Source organism: Paralichthys olivaceus, chromosome 7 (genome assembly GCF_024713975.1).
Source record: "Paralichthys olivaceus isolate ysfri-2021 chromosome 7, ASM2471397v2, whole genome shotgun sequence".
Classification (NCBI taxonomy): domain Eukaryota; kingdom Metazoa; phylum Chordata; class Actinopteri; order Pleuronectiformes; family Paralichthyidae; genus Paralichthys; species Paralichthys olivaceus.
Window position 1 is genome coordinate 23,813,591 of NC_091099.1, and position 25,023 is coordinate 23,838,613.

Genomic DNA, 25,023 nt, shown 5'->3' on the forward strand with positions numbered 1-25,023 from the left:
ACCTCTTTTACTGCTTTTGTTCTCTGACTTCTTCTAGTGGTTCAATACCTTTGTGAATGGACTAGTTTCTTCATTAGCTAGACTGATCAAATGAGCAACACACAGACTCAACTGCACCAGGTTTGATAAATAAATACAGTTTTAGATTTTTGATGACTGTATTGTCATTGGACAGAGTCAGATCCTTGTGTATAGACCAAGGTTATTATAGTTTTGAAATTTTCATTAGTTTTTATTTTTATTTAGTTTTTCAGTTTTTTTGTGCTTTTTTATTTCAGTTTAGTTTTAGTTAGTTCAACAAGTGATTTTGTAGTTTTAGTTTAGTTTTTATTTTGAGAAATCGACTAGTCTCAGTTTAGTTTTTATTTAGTTTTAGTCTTAGTTTTAGTTTTTAGGTAGAAGAGAACCTGGAGAGGTGACGGTTTGCACTGGAGACAAGAGGAATGAAGGTCAGTAGAGACAAGACAGAATACATGTGTGTAAATGAGAGGGAGGCAGGTGGACAGGTGACGATGCAAGGCGTAGAGGTTATTAAGGCGGATGACTTCAAATATCTGGGGTCAACCATCCAGAGCAATGGACAGTATGGAAAAGAGGTGAAGAAGAGGGTGCAGGCAGGATGGAGTGAGTGGAGAAGAGTGTCAGGACTGATGTGTGACAGAAGGATAGCAGCAATAGTGAAAGGGAAGGTTTACAAGACATTGGTGAGACCTGCTATGATGTACGCTTTAGAGACAGTGGCACTGTCTAAAAGACAGGAGGCTGAGCTGGAGGTGGCAGAGATGAAGATGCTGAGGTTTTCGTTGGGAGTGACAAGGATGGACTAGATTAGAAACAAGCAGATCAGACGGACAGTGAAGGTGGAGCAGTTTAGAGATAAAGCTAGAGAGGCCAGGTTGAGATGGTTTGGACATGTGTTGAGGAGGGGTAGTGGATATATATTGGACAGAGGATGTTGGAGATGGAGCTGCCAGGTAGAAGGAGAAGAGGGAGACCTCAGAGAAGGCTCATGGATGTAGGGATAGGTTTAGGAGGATATGGAGATGGTTGGTGTAACAGTAGAGGAGGCAGGGAATAGGGTGAGATGGAGGCAGATGATCCGTTGTGGCGACCCTGAAAAGGAAGCAGCAGAAAGATGAAAAAGAAGTCTTAGTTTTAGTTTTTCCAGGAATTAAGAGAAAGCCTTGACTTGTAGAAGCTGAAAAAGGATGAAACAATGTAAGACACCAAATATGGTTCATCAAGTCCTTTAATTTCATTCTTTAACCATCACCTGCAGGTAAATCAAAAGTAAAACTTGAAATGGTCTGAAACGCTCTGGAGGGCGGATAGCAGCATAGTGGCTACCGCAGGACAGGCAGTAATAGAGGGAGAAAACCAAACGACAATGAAAACGAAGCTGAATTTATCTGCAATTCAGTTTAGTTTAGTTAGTTTTGCATTGTTCATTGTAGTTTTTACTTAATTTTCTTTTTTTTTTCATTGCTAGTTTTAGTTTTAGTCTATAATAACCCTGGTATAAACAGTGAAAGAATAGTGGAGACATGCATTCAGTTCATGCATGAAGAAAGATACATGGGTTATTTCTACATCTGTGTGGTAGTTATTCCCATTTGATGCATCAGTTAGCATATCTTCTCGTTTTACCAAGCTGTAGATTTAAATCTTTGGTGGATGTTGCAGTTCTCGTGTTTACACTTCAACACGGCACTGTAAAGTGGACTGACATCCTGTTGGTTAGTGTTGCTGTTTTGGACAGTCTGCTGATGGTTGGCTCTTCTGAATGTGGCATCATGTTATCTGTGATCCTCACCTTGACTCCTGTCACCTCAAATGGCATAGTTTCAAGTGTGGTATTGTAAGGGACCAGTTGTTGGGCGAGGTTCTCCAAGTGCTCATACAGTCCTTCGTACTCAGAGTGATAAACAACAACCGCAGTACCTGTCTCTGCAACACAGCCCCATCTGTTGCGACAATGTGGATCAAACACAGCAAAATGGTGGCCTTGCTTAACAATCATGCATGTGCTGCAATTAAAAGTGACAAAGCAAGCGTCATGATCTACCAATGCTCTCTGAATAGCCATGTATAGAGGTAGCTGAATATCCCTCATATATACATCATCTGCTTCTTCGTAGACACCAACAAATCCATAGAAACTTGGACCATGCTTAATTTTAAACTGCACATCTTTCATGACGTATACATCTGGCAACTCTTCGATAAACAGAAAGCCGCTTTCCCCACTTATTTCTCCAATGTCTTTAAGATAGCTATACAACCTATTCCCTTCTTCAAGAACAGAGTCAATATCATTTCCCGCTGTGTCATCAGTCCAAGTTGTTATACTTTTCAACTCATTCATTATTACTGCCGCTAAACTGTTGGCTACACACTGTTTGCCAGCATTATCCTCAAATTTCCAATGGGCTTGTGAGATTGAACCTTGTAAGAAACCTTTTATGGGTGCTCTTTCATCACTCTTGCAAGTTTGAGCAGCCTCAACAGGAATGTCATCTGCAAACTTGGATCCATAAGCAGGGTCAAAAGCTTCAGCAGAGTTTGTCAGAGTTTGAGCAGTTTTCAGAGTTTGGTTTAGGTTTTCAGTGCTGATTTCTGTGGTGAACTTTTCAACCATGTGGGATGGGGAGAGGGGTTGATGGGGTTGGATGAATCCAGAGTCCAAACACCAAAGGTCGTCAGGAAGCGGTTGGACCGTTGCATGCCAGCAAGCAGCACAGGTCCTCTTCATGTGGTCAACAGAGTATTGCAGGATCTGAAAGACAATTAGAAAAGACAAGATATAGACTATAGTACATGTCATGTAAAGCTCACATTTTCATATGCAGTTTATAATACTCTTAGAGCACTCTATGTTGATTCATTTCATGTAGTTTTAGTATCACATGCATTGAATAATAATAATAAATAATAATAATAATCATAAATTGACTGATTCTGAGAAGTCAAAAACAATATTAACTCTGTTTTAACCACTCAAACATTCAAATTATAAACATATGTTATTACATAGTAAGATTCAAACTATTTTTTCATTAATGTGTGTGTTGTTTCATTAAAGATATCTACAATTCAACTGAATTATATCACATTATTGTGATATTAGATTCCAGTTTCAGATATAAACAATTTAATTCTGACTATCACAATGCCATACAGACTAGTCTGAACTTAATTTAAGGAATTTAGGTGAATTTAATGCAGCTTGAACTTGGATTATGACTAGTCAGAATCAAATTGTAGATATCTGAAACTGGAATTATAGTCACACTTAAATTATACATATGTAAAAAGCATTGTACAAGAAGACAAAGTTACTTTTCAAATAATTTGCTGAAAACGATCATTTGTAGATTTTGTCTTTTTAACTGATTATTAATCTTTATATCGAAAAACTAATCAACAGATTATCAATAATCAAAATAATCATTAGTTGCTGCCCTAATTGACACCAATTAAAATTATCATTTACAGGCCAGGAGATAAGAGTCAAGACAACCTGAAAATACTTACATATTTTGACAAAATAAATAAAAACCTTTAGAAATGAATTTTAAAAATGCACTATTGACACTTCACACAGATCACTATCGACTCAACTAAAACAGTGTCACTTAATTTGAATATGAAAAAAACCCCTCAAAAAGCAGATTTTGTGAGATAAATTGGGACACTTAATTGTGCTCAAACTCAGTTCTTATTTTTGCTTATTCTAAAAGCCAATTAAACATAGTCATAAATTGCCTTGATAGACAGCTGACTGAATTTCCTCAATGAAACCAGTGTTTATGCAACTATAGAACCCTTGCTCAGTTTAACATTAAAAAGGTGCCTTTTAAAGACCTGTGCCGTTCAACCAAACAAAGGTTGCATCACTCCAAGTGTTCATGTACCCTCGGCCCTCGGAACACCACATACTCTGCTCCAAGGGAGAGTATGTGTGGTGTGCTAGCATAGCCCCTTTTGGTGGAGGACTTTAAGGCTAAAAACATGGTGTAAATGACCTTGGTTGTAGTCCAATATGATTTTCAGGGCTTGAGGAGACTTGGATGACACCAAACAAGCAGCATGGAGCCATTTTCTGTTGTTTTACTATGTCTGAAGAAGAGGTCACCTGGGCTGAAACACTGTTTACCCCTGAGACTCCTAAAGTGTTTTGTGGGATCAAAAACCCTCCATCTGCATCGTGGTGAGTGGATAGCGAGGGAATTTTCATTTTCTGGATAACTATTCCTTTAAGAGGAAAATTTAACTAAATAATAGGTTACCTTTGCAAAGGAGAGGTTCCAGTTGCTCCATGTGATTGTGATCACAGGTGCAGGATCCACTACAGAGGCAGATCTTAACACCTTGGAGGGCCTCTCTAGAGGACTTGCAATGTCCTCAGCAATCTCACTGGGCTCACGAAATGGCCTTTCCTCCTCTGTGCAGAGTTTGATTTTCTTCCTCTTTCTGGAGGAGCTTCCTGATCTCTTGTTGATGCTCAACTGCAACACTTCAGAGATGGGCCTTTCTTTCCACCTGCGATTCATGTACAACATCTTGGCCACAATCAGGCTACAAACGGAAAGCACCATTTCTCCAGTTTGTCTTAAAGCACAGACTTAGTTATAAAAGCACGTCTAACTCTCTCTTGCGACAGAAGAGAAATGATAAACATAAGTTGCAGACCTCTTAATAAGCTTTCAGGAATTGTACAATTCTCTTGAAGTTCCTTTGAAGTCAGTTGTTTAATGTCTCTGGTTGAAAACAACAGAGCAGAAAATGGCTTTGATTCCATTTGGCTTTGATCAATCAAGAAAAAAGAAACTTTTTGACATTAAAGCAACTTTAACAGTATTGGTATTGTCAGTTAATTTATATAGACTACATGAAAGAAGATATACTGTATAAGCCTTTCTGCATTCAAGTTATGGGAGACTCCATTTATTTTAGTCTTTTGTGGACCCCTTCCAAAAAGTGGTGCTAGTCTTTCTGGGGTCCATAGGAATGGTAAATAGTTTGTATCTATATAGAGCTTTTCTAGTCTTGATGACCACTCAAAGCTCTTTACACTAGAATTCACCCATTCACACACACATTCATACAGTGCATCTATTAGCAGCATCTGTAATGTCTCGTCAATTATGTTTTTTTTTTTAAATAAACAATTTTTATTTTATAAAAAATGTGTTTATTAGTTTATTCATGTTCATGTTTTAAGTTATATCATGCCTGTGTTGAGGTCATGTCTAGTCATGTGTGTTTTGAGCACTCAGTGTTAAGTTAAACTTCACTCATGTCTAGTCTCGTCGTGCACTTCCTGTTATATTTTGGTACTCACCCCTTCCCTCTCATTTGAGACCCTGACTTCCTCCCTTTGTGTGATTTTCCCGCCTTGGTGATCGTCTTCCCCGCCCCTGATTGGTTTCACCTGTTTTCTCCTTCCTCATGTATAAATAGTCCTCGTCTCCCTTTGTCCTGTGCCATTTCGTCTTGTTCTGTCCTTAAGCGTTAAGAGAGTTTAGCTTCCAAGCCAAGTTTGTGTGCCTATTCATGTTTTCGATCTTTTGTTTGATTCATAGTTTTGCTAGTGTTTGTTTTGTTACTTTTTGAACCTCGGTGAGAGCACCTTTTGTTTATGCAACTTTTTTTGACTTTAAAATAAACCTTTTTGTTATACTCACTAGTCCATCTTGCCCAAGGACACTTCGGCATGCAGATGGAAAGACTGGGGATCAGGCTGCCGACCTTCTGGTTGGAGGACAACCGCTCTACAACCGCTCTACCCCTCAGCCAAAGCTGCCCAGGAGTCTGCCATAATAGTTTTTCCAGCAGAATAGGGATCAATGATATTAAACGTTAAAAACTTTATATTTACATGCAGTACCAGGTCCCCCAATATGTACACTACGCACATTGCGTAAGGCCCCGCAAACTAATAGAGTCCCCGTGGAAAAAAAAAAAAAAAAGGTGACGACGTGACCGTCTGTCGCAGACATCAGATTCCCAGTGCAAGTGCATCAGCCCAGCAAGATGAAGCGGAGTTATCCCTCAGGGAATGAAAAAAAGAGGAAGAAACAGCATGAAAATGAACTGCGCGAAAAGCAGTCAGGTAACTCTCCTCACCGGGTGGGAGGGACTAGTCCTTGTTTAACCGACGTTAACAGAGCGGTGAGCCCTGGGTGAACACCGCTCTCTGTGTGCGTCTTGCTGGCTTCTATAATTTTAGTTGTAGTATAGTTACAAATGCACTTATACAAAATGGAAAGTAATGGATAAATATTGACTAAGATTGAATTTTGTTTGCTTGGATAGCCCAGAGGCAGATATAGATGCAGATATCTTTGTGAATAAATAAAACTCGTGAAATATTATGACAATGGTGCTAAATAAATAATAATTAAATAATAATAATACAAACAATCACCTACATTTGAAGTATATGAAAGTAAAACAAGTGCAGCTGATTTGATGGAGCTGAATTAATAGTTGCCTTATCTATATTTTACAGGTGCTATGCTTAGGTTTCTCACAAGCAGCACAGACTCCAGCCAGTCAGCCAGTGGAGGGACAGAGCCAGCTTCATATAGGACAGGCACAGATGAGCCAGCTTCATCATCCAGTGCAGGCACAGGCGCAGATGAGCCATTTACACCTTCAACCGGCACAGACAGTCACATGCAGCCGCCTCAGGCAGTACAAGCAGCCCAGGTCCAGTACAGCCACCGTTGTCAAGTACAGACACAGGGGAAGAACAGGCAGTCTCAGCCACACAACCACGTGTGCACAACAAGCATCAGAAGCCAACATTTATGGGGTTCAGTTAGGAGGGCCCCTTAGCAGAATTTTGCCTAGGGCCCCATGAAGGTCTGAACCGGCTCTGTTGACATGGAGGGGGGTCCTCTCTGTGGAGGCCACCATGTTTTTTACAGTTTCCAAACTAGATAAACTAAAACCTTTTGAGTTTTCATGACAACTGAAGTTCACCACAGGTTCTCTTTCATGTTGGCAAGGGGAGGGTGAGATGAGTATTCAGCTGCAATGTGACACTTCACTACTAGATATCACTAAATCCTACACACTGAACCTTTAAGGGATTGTTTTACATGTTGACAGAAAAGAGTAACAACATCAGTGGATAATATTGTCCTTGGGATACTAGTTAATACTAGTTTGATATTATAGAGCAAATTATGTGTGAAGGAAATCTAATTTGCAGGTCTGTAAAGAACTGTAGAAGTCAAGTTATTGCTGTTCATTTGAAATATTAAACATTCAATATTGTAGCCCTTTGTAGGCCATATAACGATATCTTTTGTTAGTGAATAGTATACATTTTTAACTCCTCCATGTGACTTTTGTTTCAGATGTTGCAATGGTGGATAGTGTGTTGTCATAACTGGCCACAAGAAACTGGTGAACTGGAAACCTATGTATAAGACAGGGTTGCTGTGGTGGATCATCAACTCCTAAACATGTCTCTGTCAGGCAAATGCAATCAACATTATTTATGTGAGCATTCGCTTGTATGTCTAAAACGTTACCCTTAAGACTGAGTGTTGTGCAATATGATGGTAAGTGCAGACTGTGTTATGCCGCTGGATGTTAGAGCTGATATACAGTAAATGACTGCATTTTGCCTGTTGCTTCTGCTACTTTTGCATTACAATAAATGGCAGATTCCTTAAAGTCCTTGATTATTAGGGCACTTAGACTTGTTACACGGCTTAGAGCAATATGCTTGACCAGAGGAATAAACCTTGCTGAGAGACACAACATCTTTTTCAATTGTTAAACCTTGTACTTTGTGGACAGTGCATGCCCATGTCAAACGTATTGGTCCTGGCACAGAGTTCTGACCTCCTTTTCTCAATTAGAAGAGTCTGATGAAGGGAATATGCAGGGAAATAAGGTGTTGTTCCAACTCATTGAGACATTGTAGCTCATCAGGGATAGGCTTTTAATGTAAATTGTTATCAACACCTTTTGTAGGTAGTTTTCTCTTTCAAAGATGATTGTCACAAGTATGGCAGATCCATAGCAATTCTTCCCACAAGATTTATCACATATGTGCAAATAAGTACTTTTATCAGCAAGTTCACTGCAGTCTGCACCCAGTGTGGAGTGTGTGCTCTTCCTACATGCTTCCTGAAAAGAAGTCTGTGACAACATGTTACATTCATGAATCAAGAAGAATGGAGATGTTAAATCCTTTAGATGCTTAACTTCAAACTCTGCAGTTGTTTAATAATGCAGCAACATTCTCCCGCCATGCGTTTGCTCTCTTCTTCTTCTCCTCACCTCAATTCCCTAATTTCACAGTGCCACCTAGTGGTGGTGAATTAGTATGAGTCATAAACACAACACAACAACAGCAGACAAATTCTGGACCACACATTACTGTTCTATATAAATCCTCAATAACACATGTTGAGTCAAATGTTCAGTCCTTTTTGTGTAGTCAAAATTCAGTATTAGCGGCTTATTTATTGCGACCTTTCTCACGAACATGCTGACACAATTTAGTACTAGCAGCGTATTAGTTGCAGCTTTTCTCACACAGGCTGTCGAAATCAGTATTTGCAGCATATTTAATGCAAGCATTGTTCAATCATTGTGGTACTTTCTGTGAGTTGGATTAGTAGCACAATTTCTGTATTTCTCATTTTACTCTCTGTGTGTTTAGCTTTCCATTTGTGATATGTTGCTTTTCTTTTCTCTGAAAGTTCCTCTTTGCTTTCTGCATCCGTTTTTTCCAAAACATTCAATTTCCTCTTTCTTGCCCAGCAGTCCGAATTATTTTATTTTGTATGTGGTTCTGCTTGTTATCAAGTGATGCACATATGGATTCATTGGGCATGTCCTTTACACAAGTCACAAGGTCATAGTGATTTCTCTTTTTGTGATTCAGATAAATAGCCTCACCGCCTCTTTTGCATTTGTGACCCAACACTGTTTAGAATGACTGTTTTATAATTAAAACAGCCCATGGGTCATACTAGACCCCCATGACCTCAGTGTTGGCAACTAAGTAATTTATATTAACGTGATATAACGTTTTAGTTTCTTATTTCATAATATTTGTTCTGTGTTAATGTGAAAGTTCATGTAAAGAGAATCAAATGTTTAAATCATCTAGAAAGCTTTAAAACATTCACAGCATATTCAAGTTTTTTAATCAGTTTTTAACTGATGGATGTATAAAAGACCTTAAGAGGCCCTGGTTTCTCTCTTATGGACTACAATACCCACAATTCCGCTCGCTTAACTCGTCATATCCCCTCGACCAATGGCTCGGTCCGTGTGAGTCATGTGACCCGCGGCGCAGCAGATTTGAATTAGTCGGGAGCCTCAGTGTGTTTTCGTGTCGCAGTTTGACTTGTGAGTTTTCAGATCATTTGAGGTTTGTAACTTCTGCTTGAATTGAACTGTGACTCAGTGCGAATCGTGTTTTCCGCTGAATAAACCAACTTCCTGTCTAAATTCCCAGTTCAAAGCGCTTGTCACCTACAGTTTGGTTTGTGTGTATAGCTTACAGGCTAGCTAACGTTAGCTAAGTTAGCGTGAAGGCTAAGGTCGGTTTGTGTGTGTGAGGTTGGTGTAAAAATATAGTTGTTGTGGTGTGATGTCGTAACTGAATGTGCCGCTGCAGGTCTGATCCGGACCATTACGTTTCCCACAGAGAAGCACCAGCCGCGGGATGGACTGTCGCGCTAACGTCGGTAAGCTAACACTGAGTCAGTATTAAACACTGCTAACGTGCTGCTCCTGTGCGCCATGGACTGTTTCTGAAGCGTGTTTGTGTTTCTGGACAGATCTGTTCTTTCTGCCAGATGAGACGCTGGACTTCGATGTTTCTCTGTCACCTGCCAGGTAGGAAGCGCATGCAAACGGTGTCTGCTCCTTGTACCTCCCTGGAGTTTGACCCAGACATAGCTTATCATGGTTATCAGTATAATAGCGTCTGTAAAATATCCTATATATGTTCATTAAGTACTTAAACATAAACATAATAATATAGCACCTACACCAAATCAAATGTGCAACGTTAACATTGAAGAAGGAAGAAATCAGATCAGAAATCAGAAGCCTTTTCTTTAATAATGAAAACTCCAAATCAAACAATTAAATCAAATGTACATATAAAAACACTATGAACAAAGTATGTGCACAAAAGAACAATCCAACCTTTTACATAAAGTGCACGCTGGCCCTAACTTTCCTAAGAGTCAGGACAAGACAAATAAATGATCACAGACTTTTGCTCACCATGAGGAGTATTTACACTATGTGGTTAAAATAATTTAATTTTAATCATGTTTAAAATGAAAATATCTATACAAGCGAGTAACACCCCTCCATCGGCATAGTGGTGAGTCGATAATGAGAGAATTTCCTTTTTGGGGTGAACTATCCCTTTATGGTGAAACAGGGTCAAAAATAGAAAATTGAAGGTAATACTCTAATTTACAAAAAAATATAGGTGAGTTTGGAAACGTCAGCTCCTTCATGCCTCAGTTTGCAGGTCTGAGCCTCGTCTCTGTTCTGATTCCTTATTTCTGTTGTTTGTTTGTGTTCTTCTAAGCCGTGATGTCAGTGACATTTCTCTCTGCAGCTTTAAAGGTGATGAAGATGAGGATGAGGTTTTCTTAGGTCCGGTTAGCCATAAAGAGAAGTGTGTTTCGGTTAACGTGGCATCACATCTCGAGGACCTCGACAGTGGTGTGCAGGTGAGCCTCAGCCCGCTGACTGAAGATCAGCTGGAGTCTGTGTGTCAGGAAGCACTCAAACTAGCCACCCAGCTGCAGAACAGCGAGCTGAGGCAGCCGCACCATGAGGATGCCGAGACCACCAAGATGACCACAGACAACACTACCACCCACAGAGAGGAGTTCGTCCAGGACACAGAGGCCAAACTGGACATGCTCAGTAAGACTGCCAGAGCACTCAGCCCCATCAAACGGCAGACCTTCTGCGTGCAGGACAGTCCCATGAAGGAGCTGCCCCCTGCTGTCCAGCATCGCCTGCTAAGAGGAAGCTGCGCCAACACAGCCCATAGTGTTCCCACCAACAAACCATCATCCACCCGCCACACCTCGATCAATGCAGCTTTATCCAACCGTCCTGCCTCTACAGCATTGTCCAACCGCCCTTCCTCTACAGCATCATCAACTCGTCCAACTACCAGACTCAGCACCTCCAGTCCCGTTGCTGTGGCCAAGGCTCAACCAAGGATGGCACTGCGAGGGAAGGTTGCACTGGGCGTTGGTGTCGTGCTGCCAAGCAAACCAGCCGCCCCACAATCTTCCTGTTCAGCCAGCAAGAGCAGAGCGGAGAAGACCAGACTGCAACCACCGAGCAAAGTAAGAGATATGTTTGATATTTTACTTTTTAGATGACAGTCAATTTATAAAACACCGAAAATAATAATGGGGTCAGTGGCATCACCTGGTGTCAGCCCATAACACCAGATACTGTATATCTTGTAGGTCTCCTCAACAACCTGTGGCCTGTAACCAAACCTGAGCTAAAAGAACCTTATGGGTTCTTGGTGCATTTCCACCATGTTGTACAGAGCATGATACTTTAAATATGTCATTAAAGAGTCATTCTGACATTTTTTTCAGTAGTAGAGTGCAGTTGTAGGACAAAGGGCAATGAAAAATATATATTATCTGTAGGTTTGAGGTTTAACTTGTAATTAGTGCTATAGAGCAATTTTATTTCTTCTCCTATTGCTCATCTGTGACTCCCTCAGTGGTACTTGGTGACCCGTTGCTGGGGTCCTAACCCCCCAGCTTTGGAATTGCTCAGTTAGTAGATGAATGAAAATATGTTCACATCACCACTGGTTTTTTCTTCAGGTGGTGGGGGGTCGAAGGCGGAGCCCGTCCTCCTGTCCCTCCAGCAGGGCAGAGTCTTACGAGGATCTGCTCTCCGATTCGGCGAGCGTGGCCTCTGACCTCAGCGACTCATCCCTCAACTCCAGCCTGCTGGGAAAACGCTCATTGGCTCCGCCCACAAAGGTAACAAATGTGTCTTCTGTAACACCAGTGCCAAAACAAATTATTAGTTCATCGTCTGGTTCAACGGCTCCATCTTTTGGACAGCATCAGACACTGCAGTCAAACACGTTTAATGAAACTGGTGTTTGTTTGTTTTTTCTTCAATTCATCAGAATGTTGTGAGGAAGCTGTCAGGAGTGAAAGCTCCACCACTTCAGAACAGGAGGGTGACAGACAGGAAGAACACGTCGTCATCCTCATCTTCAGTTTCCAGCTTCAACTCCAGTTTGTCTGTGTCCCCTGCTAAAGGTACTCTAAATGCTAACAGCTAATGGTTACCCACTAACTGTCTACCCGAACGCATTTTAAGTCTAAAGCTTACATACAAATACATTTAAAGTGATAATGCAGTCAGTGTGTTTTGGAGTTTGTAATAATCAGTCCAAAGTATGCTCATCTTACTTTTTTCAGATATGTCTGGAAAATGGGTTCAGTTCAGAGTTTGCCTTTCACATATGAACAACACAACAGGAGATTGTCTGGGTTAGACACGATCACAACAACAGGAAGCATTCAGGCAAGGGATGGCCCCTGGGTATAGCATGCAGGAGGCAGGACGTTTAAATTCCACTGCGATGAGTCTTCTAAGTTGACATCTTTTTCAGCGTCTCCTACTTGTATGGTAGTCACTGGATTTTATTGTTCTGGACATTTTCCTGTAGTATTCTCACATGGACTCCTTTGGATTTAAAAGAGACCTGATAGCTGCTGATAATTTTTTTTCTTAACTCTTGGATTTGTTCTTATTATTTCAACAACTAGCAATAGGAGGGAACCTATGTAAAAACCTGGGAAATGCTCAGATTAAATAAAATAAATTCTACAATGACTAACCTGCTTTTATCCAATGTGAACATGCAGCAGTACAGATGTTGTTTCTCCTCTCAGGTAAACTAAACTCATCTCTGAACCGGAGTCTAAGCAGCACCACTGCCCCGGCTCCCACCAGCATCAACAGACTGGCAAATCCCAGCAAACCACGTCGCTCCACTGTCTATGCCACCGCACAGCCAACGTCCTCCACCACTGGAGGCCGGCGCTCACTGTCCATGATGGGGAGGAAGCTGTCTGAGGTAGAGCCCATCAAAGCAGTCAGGTCCACGCCACTGAAGAGAGCTGAGGCCACGCCCCTCCAGCTGACACCAGCCAAGAGAGTTTTTCAGAGGACCACCTCCGTCCCCCCCACCGCCTTTGTCCGCCCGCAAAGTGGATTGAAACCCAAACCTGAGGCTCAGGTGGTACCAACACCCAACGGAGGAGTGAGAGGAGTCCACCAAGGAGATGGTGAGAGAAGCTGTGAATGTCAAAAATTCAGAAAATTGTTATTTGTGTTCAGAGACAGAAATATAGATTATGCTACTGAAAACTAAACTCCTCCTCCACACTGTAGCGCTGTGACAAACAATGCTCTAGGGGCATCTGCAGGATATTATCATCAGCAGTCAAAAACATTGCTCCAGTGCAATTTCTTTATTGACTTAATTACTAAGAACAGAGCTGCTAAATCAGACTAACTCTAAATCCACAGAAGAACATCCTGCAAAGTACCTGGAAAACTGCTGCTGTTTTAGAGGCAGAAAATGGATTTATAAACTGTACTTTGCATTAAGTCACCTGATAAATAAAAACTAGCCATTATATTATTTTTAAAGCATCCTCACTTTACTCTTGCATTGTTCTGTGAGTATAACTATTGATTCCATCTAAAAATGGAATAGGGAGTAGAACAAACAATGGTACCAGTTTAATTAAATTTTTTCCTGCATAAAACCTCAGTGTGGTTCTTTGTTAAAATAGACTAAATGCAATAAGACAGCTTGATGCCTTAAGTACCTTAAGATTCCTTTTTTAATTACATCTTTTGGGTAAACTAAGTTAGTTTTCAGTTTCTCTATTTGATTCTCTAATAAACCTGTGTCTGTTGTTTTTCATCACCAGGCGTCTCAAAGATGCTGAAGCCAAAGAGACTGGTGTCAGTGAGCGGCACGGAAAGGTGGGTAACATCATACTACACAACTGTCACTGGAAATGTGTCATCTGCTGTACATTTACATCCTTCATGTGCATGAAAATATTTTTAAAAAAAATGCTGAATGTGTTCAAATAGTGCAGAGTGAAATCTTTGTGTATAAAGTCTTAGGTAAGTTAGGGATCACACATAACCGAATGGGAGCAGGCAGCCTTATATCCCAATTTGGAGCATGTTATATTCTTATGAGCATAAACATGACTTGGTTTACAAGAAAACTAAGGGAGCTTTGAATCTAGTTAAACAAATACTGACTTAACACCTTTGACCTGGAGATTCATTTAAAACGGCTAGAATGGATTTAGACTTTTTGTCTATTGGATTCTCGGATGCAACAGAGCTGCTGTTTTCCAAGAAAAAGCCCATAAAAGCCACCGAAGCCTACCTGCCCATCAGCAGACAAAGACAGTGAGTGCACAGTGTAGCTGGTGATCACAGTGGAGCATTTGGCAGCTAAAAAAGCCACCTTTTTCCTTCAGGTGTGTAGAGACCAAAAACTGAGCTAAAATAGAGTATTGTACTTACTTTCATCAGGAAGACACAAGCACAACTGCAAATTAAAAATAATGTTTCTCTGTAACTGCAGCATGGAACATTGTAATGGATCTGATCCACTCAATCATTGAGGACACAAATAGGCACAAACACTGATGGGTTAAAGTAGAATATATTGTAAACAATGTACGGAGACAGTCTTACCAGTCTGTCTTCCTCCTACGTTTACTTTGTGTTTGTTTGATTCGCTCTAGACTTTATGAGACAAATGTTTAAAACTGCTCCATCGGCGTAGTTTAAATTATTCAGTGAACTATCCCTTTAAAGTCTCTGATCACACACCATGCAGGCTGTTGTATGGTCCATTGATTGGTCAAGAAAAAGGAGTCCATGCATGGACACATGGTTAGTCCGACACAAATAACTTAACACGCATCATGTTTTTGACACAGAGGCCCCCTACTGGAATTTCGACAGGTTGGCACAGAGAGAGAAAGATCATATGTATCTGTAGATCGTTGTGAAATAGATTTGCTAAAATGACACCTAAAGTCTAAAACTACTTTCACTTCTGTGTAGCCTCAGTCTAAGAGCTCTAGTTGTGTTTATTGGGATTTTATTCAACCTACTATTAAGTTTCTGGCTACTGCCGTCAGTAATGGTCTTCCCCTCATGTAGTCTTCCTCAGAAGCCTACTGCAGGTCCTCTGACGCCCTCTGCTGGGGGATGCAAGTCTCTGCAGATGAAGGCGCGTCGACCCTCTGCCCTTCCCACCCCAGTGAGGCACAGGATGTCTGCTATTCCCACACCCACGCCAACCAAGACCAGGCATGCCGAGCCACCGTCCACCTCTAATGCCAACACCGCCCCCAGCGCTGCCAGGATGGAAAGCAGCTGCAGGTGAGAAACACGAAAAAGCTGCCCGCACCCCTGCTTCCTGGCTGTTACGCTGAGAAAACATGGAGAGTTCTAAATCTGTCATTTATCTCTGTTTTGTGTTATCTTCCCATGTAGCCCTGTCCCTGTGGATTTACAGGAGGAGCAGCCTGGTGATGCCCCAGATATTCAGCCCTTCTGTCTGGAGGAGGAACAGCCCCCCGATGCACCACCCTGCAGTGCTCCACAGCCTGAACAGTCAGAGAGCACGGAGCCTGACACAGAGAATCAGGTCCAATCAGAGCCCATTAAAAACCTGATTGAACTGGGGACTGCAGAGGAAAGCAACGTCAAAGCACAGGAGGTCAGAGGGCACGCTCTAATAAACACATGCTGCCAGTTTTAATCCTCTGCCCATGACTGAGGAGAGTTGTACATTTTGAGAGCTTTCTAATTCTTTGTGATTACAATTGGCTTGGAGTGGTTAGAGGCGACAAGCTTTCAGAAGTGGAACATTGAGGCACACTCCCAGAACATATGAAAAGAACTACCTGTTTGAGCCTGTCTAATTTTTTTATTATTTTGTTTATTTGTCTTATGTTTTTTGGCCTTGTTGTAAGGACAGACACACCTTCAGTTGTTCAGTTCAATCTCCTTTGGGAGATTGAACTGCCAACTGCCCTATAGACAAAGGGAGAGCCTTCAGTGGATCCAGCCCAAATTGATAGGGGCGATAATAGTTTTTCTCCCAGTTTCACTGTGCAAAGTAATTGTAAGCTCAGTAGTTTCTTCTGTTTGATACAAAGCAGAAAGTAAGCAGTGAAAAAGTGCAGCAGATGAGGTCAAGTTTAGTCACAGTGGTCTCTCATTTGAGTGAACTCAGAACATCATACGTGGTAATATGTATTGTCTCTTCACTGATTTATTAATTTTGTGAAACTAATTTTTCATCTGATGTTCAGACCATAATGTTTGTTTTGTTCAGTCAGCTGAATGTTTTCACAGAGCCTCCCATTTCCTCATCACCCTCTGTTCTCGCTACAGGTTCTCCTGTTGGATCTTCCAGCTCCAACACTGCAGCCTCAAGAGAAACTGCTTATCGACCTGACCAACACCCCTGACCTGATCAGGACAACTGGCAAGACCTGCACCACAAATCAGGTAACACCTCATGCCTGGTTATATCCACAGATGATATGTTGTAACAGTTTCACAGCAATAATGTGTGAAGTCGTGATATACGTATGTCCAAAAGTGGACATTCCTGCCTAAGCCTACAGAGAATTATCACTTGAGTGTGCAGCTCCTCTGCTTTATGGAGCTTCATAATTTGCTTTCAGACATGCACTGAACTCCGGATATTCTCCTGAAATTATCCGGAGGGGCTGTATGTGAGAATGCAAATCTCTGAGTCAAATGTTGAAGGCATTTTCCAGAGCTTCTCCTGCTAGCCTCCTAGTAAAATACTCCAGAGAATGTCAGCGTGAGCCCATGTGAGAACACAGCCAGAGATCTTCCAGAGGATTCAAGGCGAGCGAGTGGCTGTTCTGATAACATTTCTAACACGTGACAAAAAGAATATTAATATTTCCGGATGAGGAAGAGAAGCCATACATGTAGGAGAAGATGTCAACTTGGAAAGATGATGAGATCCAAGAACTTTCCATAATAAGGGTGTTGTGTTGATGTGCTGTAAACAAAAACACGTGCTCTACCCAGACGCCAATTCACGCCTGTTTTCCTGTTGTGAACGTGTCTGACTCGCACAATCCCCTTCTGCATTCTTCACAACACAACGTTCACTAAATATGCTATTTCTGCAACCCAAGCAAGTGTACATGTTGGTGATTGTTTAGTGGAAATGTTTTAAATGAATTTTAAGTATAACTAGTAGATAAATCAATCAGTTTTATGGTATATGTTGGATTATAAGCACAGATTTCTGAGTGGTTAAACTCCCTTTCAACTGATCAAATAAACCCATCACTTAATTCACTTATAGGGAAGGATTTTATATTATAATTAGAGGGGAAACTGACACATTTTAAGGCTTTTTTTCCGCTTTTACAACTGGTGATTATCCTTCGTTACTTAAATGTTCTTATTTAAATATGCTCAAAACCTGCTCTTTAGAGAAATCTTTTAATTAGAGGAGATGAAGTAATATCTTCTGAAAATTTGAAGATTAAAAGTGAATTTTAAGTTGTTTTCAAAAATGTGTTGTTTTGTTAAAGCAGCTGATCGACCTGAGCTCTCCGCTCATCAAGTGGAGTCCAGAAGATAAGACGAACAACGCTCCGCTCATCAACCTCTCATTCTGATCAACCTCCTCCTGGACACCTGGACCTGCTGGCCTCTGCAGTAAACTGGACTCAACAGGTTTCTGTCTCCAGAAACTCTGATGATGATCCAGTTAAGATAGCAACAACGTTTTAAATCAGTGACATCTTTACTGAATATTATGTTTTAAATTATGAAAATATTCAGAGGATGCTGAAGTTTTCTGCACCTGACTGTACTTTTCATTGTCTCTGTCTTGCTGCTCTTATTAATGTTTGAATAAATGTTGTTCTTGTCAGTACTGTAAACTGTGATGTGTCTGTGTCTATGTGCTGTCCACCATCATTGAAACCTGAGCATTCACAGTTGTTTCTCAACTCTCTCCTAACCCAACTGACAACAGGTCATTTAAAGAAAATCCAATCTGAAGCATGGCACCATTAAATGGTGTGCTTTTGGGAATTCAATAAATTTGGCTATCAAGAAAATATTGAATATTAAAACTATGAATATTAAATAATAACTTCAATTGATTAAAGTTACCTCAGGAGACCACCCTTCAAAGGAAGGGAAAAGATAGATTTATTGATTTAGTCTCATGAAATTACTGACTACAAATTTGGAACTAATAGTTAAAATAATAACTATAACCAAAATAACTACATCAGTAGCTAGCAAAGTTGAAGGATATGAAGTTCTTGACGGTGTGTAGAGGTTGCCAAAATTCACACTTATGCAACATTAATGAAGACGTGTTTCAAAAAACATTTATTATGAAAGTAATAAAAGTGTAAACACACAAACTAACAAAAGGTGTACTTACTATAAACAGGTGTGTGTGTGTTGGTGCCAGGTTAAAGAAAGTAGTTAGATGCATGCAAAGAAAAAGAACAGCATAACTGAACTAACATTAACTTTCAAATAACATATTACCAAATATCACAACAACACAAGTCAAACTCATAAACATCACATGAAATAGAAATGCAATTTAACAGTCCTTTGCTTAGCCTAGCGTAATAATAAATCCCAGTTGTGTTACCCGTCCATGAAAAAGAGGGAAAGGACATTTTGGATGTGCTGTTAGAAGTCCAGTGACGTGGTCTTGTTGATTTGTGGATCCTGTTGTGCATCTGCTGGTCAGACCTTGTGTCGTGCTGAAGTTCTTAGGCAGGCTCTTGCGTCGCTGCCTTTGGAAGTGTGGTGGAAATTTATCTTGAGATGTGAAATAAAGAGTTTCTCAGACCGGAGTTGTCTTTAGGTCATTTAATAGAAAGCTCAGCAGAGGGTTTCACACTCAGCATGAATACTCAGAGTGGAACCACCCCCAATAGGGAAAGAAGAAGGTTTTATACAGTCAGGTATACAGGAAACATAAGAGACAACTGTTTCTAAGTAATAGCATGAAAAACTGAAGCCACCTGTAGTCTAGTTAAAACAGGAAGCGGTCTGCTCTTACTTCTGCATGAAAGAAGAAGTTTGCTACTGCCAAGATCAGGGTCAACAAGACGATCATCATCAAGAAACGACATGAACTCTGAGGTTACATCTGCCAAGTGCATAGCAACAGTCAGGGCATTTGTTAGTTAAAGGTAAAAAAGTAAAAGGTGTCTGTCTAGTTTCAAATCATCCGTCTGCACGTACGACAGCTCTTCTTATGCGAGCTTAATTCTGTTTCTAAGAGTTATTGTTGAACACAGCACACGAGCATTGATCAGACATAGGAAAGAGTTCAAGCTAAGTTAATATGCAAGTTTTCCATTCTCCAGAGGGGAAACTCTGAGTTTATTGGCCTTGTGACCTCATGGGTCATGGGCCGCACAGTGACCAATAGCAGTTGAGAGTTGTCTTCAGGAGCAGTTTTAACACCTAGGTGTGAAGATGAAGAATCCTGGGAGACTGAGTTCTGGAAGCTCTCCTCTGTCTTCAGAGCAAAGGAGACATGCGGTCAGGCTTTTAGCTACACATGTAGGCCCAACTATGGTTCACCGATACCAGGTCCCAACCTCCCTGCTTAGGTCTCAGGATCGCACCTGATGTGTGATCCTGAGCGCGAAACTTGAACATGATCATTTTTTCAGTTCATTTAGGTTGTAACATCTGGGCATTTGTCTTTACTAACTGTATCGGCTAAGCAAGAGTCAAGTTTAACAAATAATTCAGATCACAATGACAATACAATATGACTAACCTGTGTTCTTAACTAGGTTAGTGAGAAAAGGAAAGTTAGACATGTTAATTGTTAGAGTAAGATGCAGAGAGAGTGGCACCTACAATGATAAGGCCAGTTCTGGACTATTCAAGAGTCTTGTGTTCACTCATTGGATGCTACTCAATGCAGTACTCAGTCTGATCTGGGAGACTTTAATATTGTAGAAATACAGATATAACTATCTACATTTTAATTTAGTTCCGGAAAAACAGTCACTTGCACTCGGTTGTTCAAAATTAAACTAGAACGGCACTTAGTCATGCTCAGTCGTCCACCAAGGCCCAACTGTGCCCTTAAATGTAATTTGGACTTGGATTTGTTTGCTATACGGACTGATCCTGGTTTATATCTTATCTGCTCTGTCGGCAAATAAACCATAATGCCCACATTAAGACTGTCTGTTGTTGTGCCCTCGGGTTCAGTTCTGTGTGGTCATTAAAGCGAGAGTTACAGAGGAAAGCATGTGACTTAAATTTCCACAGAAGAGAACGACATAATTAAAAAAGGAAGCTGATAAGAATCAGGGTGTGTTTAGTCCCTAAAATGTGTCATACTCGGCATTGCTGAGGGTTGCAATGTTGTTCCATGGAACTGGTGGATTTGTTAATGTGGCTCCTCACAATGGAAGTCTATATTGTAAAAACAAATATATAAATATATATTACTCCAAACAGCAAAACAATGAGTTCAATCATTTTCTGTCTATGTACATGTAATGAAGGGAACTTCATTACTAGTAACTGTAGGCCTTTGCCTTGCAAACATTGCACAAATGGGGATTTGTATTTATTGCACTTTAATCAAATATGTTAACGATGCACATAAATAACGGCACTTTGCACTTTCATAACAGTATCAGCACTTTATTCGCAAGATTTGCACAGAACATTTTGCACATTGCATATTTGCACATTTTTCTAACAAGTCATAATTTATTGTTGCGTTTGTGACTTGTGTGTGGAATAGTTTGACCGGTGATTGAGCAGTCGTCTTGCAGGTGCTGCAGCGTGTAGTCGGCTCCGTCTGAAAGAGGACGGCGTGAGATCAAGTATCCGACAACGCCAGTTGTAACAGAGATTCATAATTGATGAACTAAAGTTAAATGTGTGTGCATCTGTGTAGATTTGTGTGCTATATATATATATTGTGAAGGTCGCTTGTTGTCGATTAGGTGAAGTAGTTTTTTGTTAAAGTGTGCATAAAAAAATTAACGTCCTTTCCTCTGTCTGCTCCAGGGTGTCCCATCCAAACAGAGGGACCAAGTGGGAGGATAGGTGAGGGGGTGCTCTATAGTTGGTGTATATTTATATTTATTTGTATTTGAATGTGGGGATATGATATGTGGGAATGAATGATCCTCTGTTAATGGTAAATTCCAATTAGGTAAACCAGTGATGCAGTATTTAAGGCGCAGGTTGACCATCATGTTTGTTGCTGCTATGATCACATTTTGGATGCTGTCATTTTGTCCTTGCTGCTAAAAAAGAAATAAATCTTCACATTTATTGATATATCTTACTATCGTTCTTGCTCATTTCCTACTGCATCATCGCTAAGGGTCATTCTAACAGTGCGATAACACCCAGAAGACACTTTCTTTTATCTTTTAGTTTTAAGATATAAGATCAAGCAAATCATTCAGAACACTTGGCAAAATAGAAACGTTCATCTGCAGAACACTCTGTTGTTGGCGTGTGGGCTTGTATCTAAAAAAATAGATAGATTCTTCCTCGGAGAACTCCACTGTCACTAAGTGTCTGTGATGCAATCGCTCCTTCCAGACAAGTATGAAGCGAGAGGGAAAATAAATGATGAAATGATCTTTACAAGGGAAATTAATTAAATTGAATCGTGTGATTTCACCTTTGTTATATCTGATCATTCATTTTTTATAACATTGGCAGTTTGTTAATCCACTTCCCCATCAGAGTACTGTTTGTCTTTCACAAATTCTCTGGAAGATTTCATCACATCTTTCCTGTAACTGTGTGATAATTACAGGGTTGTACCCTTTTCATCTTTGCCTCACCCAAGTCCAACCTGTCTGTCTCAGTGTGTGCATATAAATATGAGCTCTACTTCCCCGTTCAGATCACTGGGTGTCCTTATTCCCCGCAGTCAGAAGACAGGACCTCAGAACTCTCAGTTTCCGTCGGACCAGAGCTCGCTGTAAACATGGTTGATAGAAACATTGCACTGGAGGCTTTGGGAGCGCTCTGCAATGGCAATGTGACGTCTGTCCAGAAACAAAGTTCACCAGCTGCTTTCGCCAGAGCAAGCTTTCCTGCGGGAATACAGCAGCAGCTGTCCATCAACCTTCTCGTCTCTACTATCACGGATGCAGATGAAACCTCGTAAGAAGTGGAGCTTTTTTTACCCAAAATCATGAGATCAGATTTTATTCTGTGAAGTTAATGAATGCATTTTCTGTTTGCAGAATGTGCTGCAAGCCTGTAGTATAGTTACTGTTTCTTATGTGAATGACTGCAACAAGAGACCACTAATGTACAGCTCTTTCCTTCACATTACAGCCCAGCGTCAAGATCCAGCTTCTACCACATCAAGTCAATCCTGGAAAGCTGTCCTGCAGCTGATTTCCCTGCACTGGATGAGCCGGTTCTGAAGAATCTGATTATCGATGAGGACGAATTCTTTGCCCCCCAGTATGACTATGATTTCACCAAGCTGACTGAGACCGAGACCTATTGGAGAGGTGGCGAGAAATATGAGCGTCCATGCGGTTGGTACCGATTTGGACTCAAGGTGCGTGTGTCTTTGTTGAAGTTGACTAATCTCAGAACGTCCTTTTAAATGTCCCTGCTGCTAGAAAGCAATAATACATAGAAATAATCAATAATATAACAAATATATAATATAAAAGTCACTTCACTTTGTTTACCTGCTAGTTTCTGGATGTCTGCTGCAGAGCGAGTGGTGCTCAGTGGATTTATTAATCCAATTTTGTTTGTATAGCGTCAAATCACAACATTCAGAACATTATATATATTATTATCTATATTCTATTCTGTTTATATTATTCCACCAGTGCAATATTTACCACTACCAGTGACATTTCTGCAATTCTTGTAAATACCAGTGTCAATTCTGTACATTCTTACTTTTACTATTTACTTTTACTATCTTAATACACATTTTTATACTCTGTTTTTTTTTTGTTTTTACTTTGAATGAGTCAATCAACTTTTAATTTCATTGTAACTTTTACAGTGACAATGACGATAAAGTCTTATCTTATCTTATTATCTCCAGCGCTTTACATTGTAAGTGATTAAACATGATAGATAGTCTTTGGAAACTGTAGAGAGAAAAAACTCCTATAACATATATCAGTTTTTCTGCGGAAGAAGCAGAAGCAGACTCGTGGGGACGAGGTGAGCAGACAAAAATGTGGAAATGATGAGAGGTGGATGGAAAAGAGGGGGGGGGGGGCAGACTGGTTGTTATAATGACAATAATAAAAGTAATTATTATAAACTGTCAACACTCTGTCACAGGTGCTGGACAAGTATTGTGAAAACACCTGGCTGGGAACTGTGTACCGAGGCACCCAGTCGAGCCCAGGGGAGTGGCCTGTGTCTTACCACGGGACGTCAAAGCAAGGTGCTGAAGGCATCATCGGAGATCACTACCAGGTTTGATTACATATCCATTATTTATCCCAGAAACTGCATGGATGAACACACTTTAAATCTCAGCATATGGAATTTTTGATTTAAATCAAACCAGCTCTGATATTTCTGCCTCAACTCAGTTTAATAGGAGGCAAATTCAAATTCATGCTCAGAGCAAATTCAATTTAAAATAAAACATTTTTTTATTGACGTATAAGCCCCTTGTAAAGTTTAAGATTTAATTTGAACTTGTCCTGACTGTCACCAGCACCTGAACTGTCCCTCATGACTTAGCAAATTAACTGTTTTTCTGAAGCCTCCCTCTGTTGACAGATTAGAAACCATAAATGATTATCTCCTCTCTTTAATAACTTTTTTATTGTAGAGTAACATATATCATTTAAAGGTTCAAAATTAAATGCGAACCATCACCAAACATCGAAGGCCAGAGAGCAAGAAGAAAAAGACCATGATGTGATTACTATCAATGTTACTAAGACAATGACAAACTGGATGATGCTACTGTGATGCAATCATTGTTATAAATGTTATAGTACATATTCCATAAATGTTAATGAATTCTAATTCATACTTGTATTTAACAGCCAGGACCAGGGCAGGTGTATGGCAGGGGGATTTACTCCACACCGGACATAAGTGAGGCAAACCGATACGCCAAAACGTTCACCTCCGGCACGAACGGCAAGAAGTACAAAGTGATTCTGCAGAATCGAATCAATCCTAAGTACAGAAAGAAATACTATAACGACAGGTACTGGCTGGTCCCCATCCCAAAGGGAACATCAGATGCAGCAGAGCAGGAGATGGTAAATAGGGCCATCCGCCCTTATGGCCTTCTGCTGAGAGAGGTCTAACAAAGGAAGGTCTCACTCACACACACACACACACATACACACATCTGGTCAGTTGTTGGGCTTTGAAACAGTTCCTATCTTTTTGTAATCCAAACAAAGTACTCTGATGCTGTCACATTTCATTTGCATATTAAGATGAATATGGAAAAGTAACATCACAGCTGTATGTGTGTTATTTAGACAGATGGAATAAACAACGTGCAAATTCAATCTACCTGATTCTGTGTGTTTCTTTTTTTCAAAAAAGCTATGATGCATAAAATTAACTTTTAAATGAATTTGGTATAAATTTCTCTCCACTCTAAAAAGATTGGAGATTTTCAGACATGAACAAAGAAAATGTCTGCTGTACCTGTCACATATGAAGAACGCAGCAGGAGAGTCTCCAGACGGGTTCACAAACACAGACATCTTGGGAACATCAGGCAAGGGCTGGTGTCATGGTAGAGCCTGCAGGAGGCAGGACACAACATAATACTTCTGCTTAGTTTACAGCACAGCATTGGCCCTTATTACCAGAAACTCTCTATACATCTTCATCAGGGCTTTTTTATCC

General features: G+C 40.4%; 3 protein-coding genes across 5 annotated transcripts; 2 read left to right on the top strand and 1 right to left on the bottom strand.

Moving 5' to 3' along the window:
- Nucleotides 1–350: 350 nt before the first annotated feature.
- LOC138410793 (uncharacterized) lies at nucleotides 351–4,718 on the bottom strand. The gene is made up of 3 exons (XM_069527980.1): nucleotides 4,290–4,718; nucleotides 2,458–2,776; nucleotides 351–1,113 (listed from the first exon to the last, which is right to left on the bottom strand). The coding sequence occupies exons 1-3, from the start codon at nucleotides 4,596–4,598 to the stop codon at nucleotides 1,028–1,030; spliced, it is 714 nt and encodes a 237-aa protein (XP_069384081.1). The 5' UTR covers nucleotides 4,599–4,718; the 3' UTR covers nucleotides 351–1,027.
- Nucleotides 4,719–9,258: 4,540 nt separating this feature from the next.
- On the top strand, nucleotides 9,259–18,056 carry gtse1 (G-2 and S-phase expressed 1). Of its 3 annotated transcripts, none has more exons than XM_020079429.2 (12): nucleotides 9,259–9,384; nucleotides 9,656–9,725; nucleotides 9,819–9,876; nucleotides 10,619–11,366; nucleotides 11,868–12,029; nucleotides 12,182–12,317; nucleotides 12,957–13,352; nucleotides 14,007–14,061; nucleotides 15,271–15,492; nucleotides 15,607–15,832; nucleotides 16,513–16,629; nucleotides 17,703–18,056. In XM_020079429.2, the coding sequence occupies exons 2-12, from the start codon at nucleotides 9,704–9,706 to the stop codon at nucleotides 17,787–17,789; spliced, it is 2,229 nt and encodes a 742-aa protein (XP_019934988.2). In that variant the 5' UTR covers nucleotides 9,259–9,384; nucleotides 9,656–9,703; the 3' UTR covers nucleotides 17,790–18,056. The 3 variants fall into 3 exon arrangements, with proteins under 3 accessions (XP_019934988.2, XP_019934987.2, XP_019934989.2); XM_020079428.2 differs by having other exon boundaries at nucleotides 9,271–9,406; XM_020079430.2 differs by having other exon boundaries at nucleotides 9,271–9,406; nucleotides 17,706–18,056.
- A 3,860-nt stretch (nucleotides 18,057–21,916) lies between these two features.
- Nucleotides 21,917–24,677, top strand: LOC109624253 (uncharacterized). Its single transcript, XM_020078801.2, has 4 exons — nucleotides 21,917–22,314; nucleotides 22,492–22,723; nucleotides 23,476–23,613; nucleotides 24,198–24,677. The coding sequence occupies exons 1-4, from the start codon at nucleotides 22,136–22,138 to the stop codon at nucleotides 24,465–24,467; spliced, it is 819 nt and encodes a 272-aa protein (XP_019934360.2). The 5' UTR covers nucleotides 21,917–22,135; the 3' UTR covers nucleotides 24,468–24,677.
- The last annotated feature ends 346 nt before the right edge of the window (nucleotides 24,678–25,023 follow it).

Coding starts and splice junctions, on each gene's coding strand:
- LOC138410793 (XM_069527980.1), bottom strand. CDS start 4,598: ATGGTGCTTTCCGTTTGTAGCCTGATTGTGGCCAAGATGTTGTACATG. Junction 2,777..4,289: donor GGAACCTCTCCTTTGCAAAG/GTAACCTATTAT, acceptor ATTGTCTTTCAG/ATCCTGCAATACTCTGTTGA. Junction 1,114..2,457: donor TGAAAGAGCACCCATAAAAG/GTTTCTTACAAG, acceptor CTTCCTTTTCAG/GGTCGCCACAACGGATCATC.
- gtse1 (XM_020079429.2), top strand. CDS start 9,704: ATGGACTGTCGCGCTAACGTCG. Junction 11,367..11,867: donor GACTGCAACCACCGAGCAAA/GTAAGAGATATG, acceptor TTTTTTCTTCAG/GTGGTGGGGGGTCGAAGGCG. Junction 14,062..15,270: donor TCAGTGAGCGGCACGGAAAG/GTGGGTAACATC, acceptor CCCCTCATGTAG/TCTTCCTCAGAAGCCTACTG.
- LOC109624253 (XM_020078801.2), top strand. CDS start 22,136: ATGGTTGATAGAAACATTGCACTGGAGGCTTTGGGAGCGCTCTGCAAT. Junction 22,315..22,491: donor ACGGATGCAGATGAAACCTC/GTAAGAAGTGGA, acceptor TTCACATTACAG/CCCAGCGTCAAGATCCAGCT. Junction 22,724..23,475: donor GGTACCGATTTGGACTCAAG/GTGCGTGTGTCT, acceptor ACTCTGTCACAG/GTGCTGGACAAGTATTGTGA.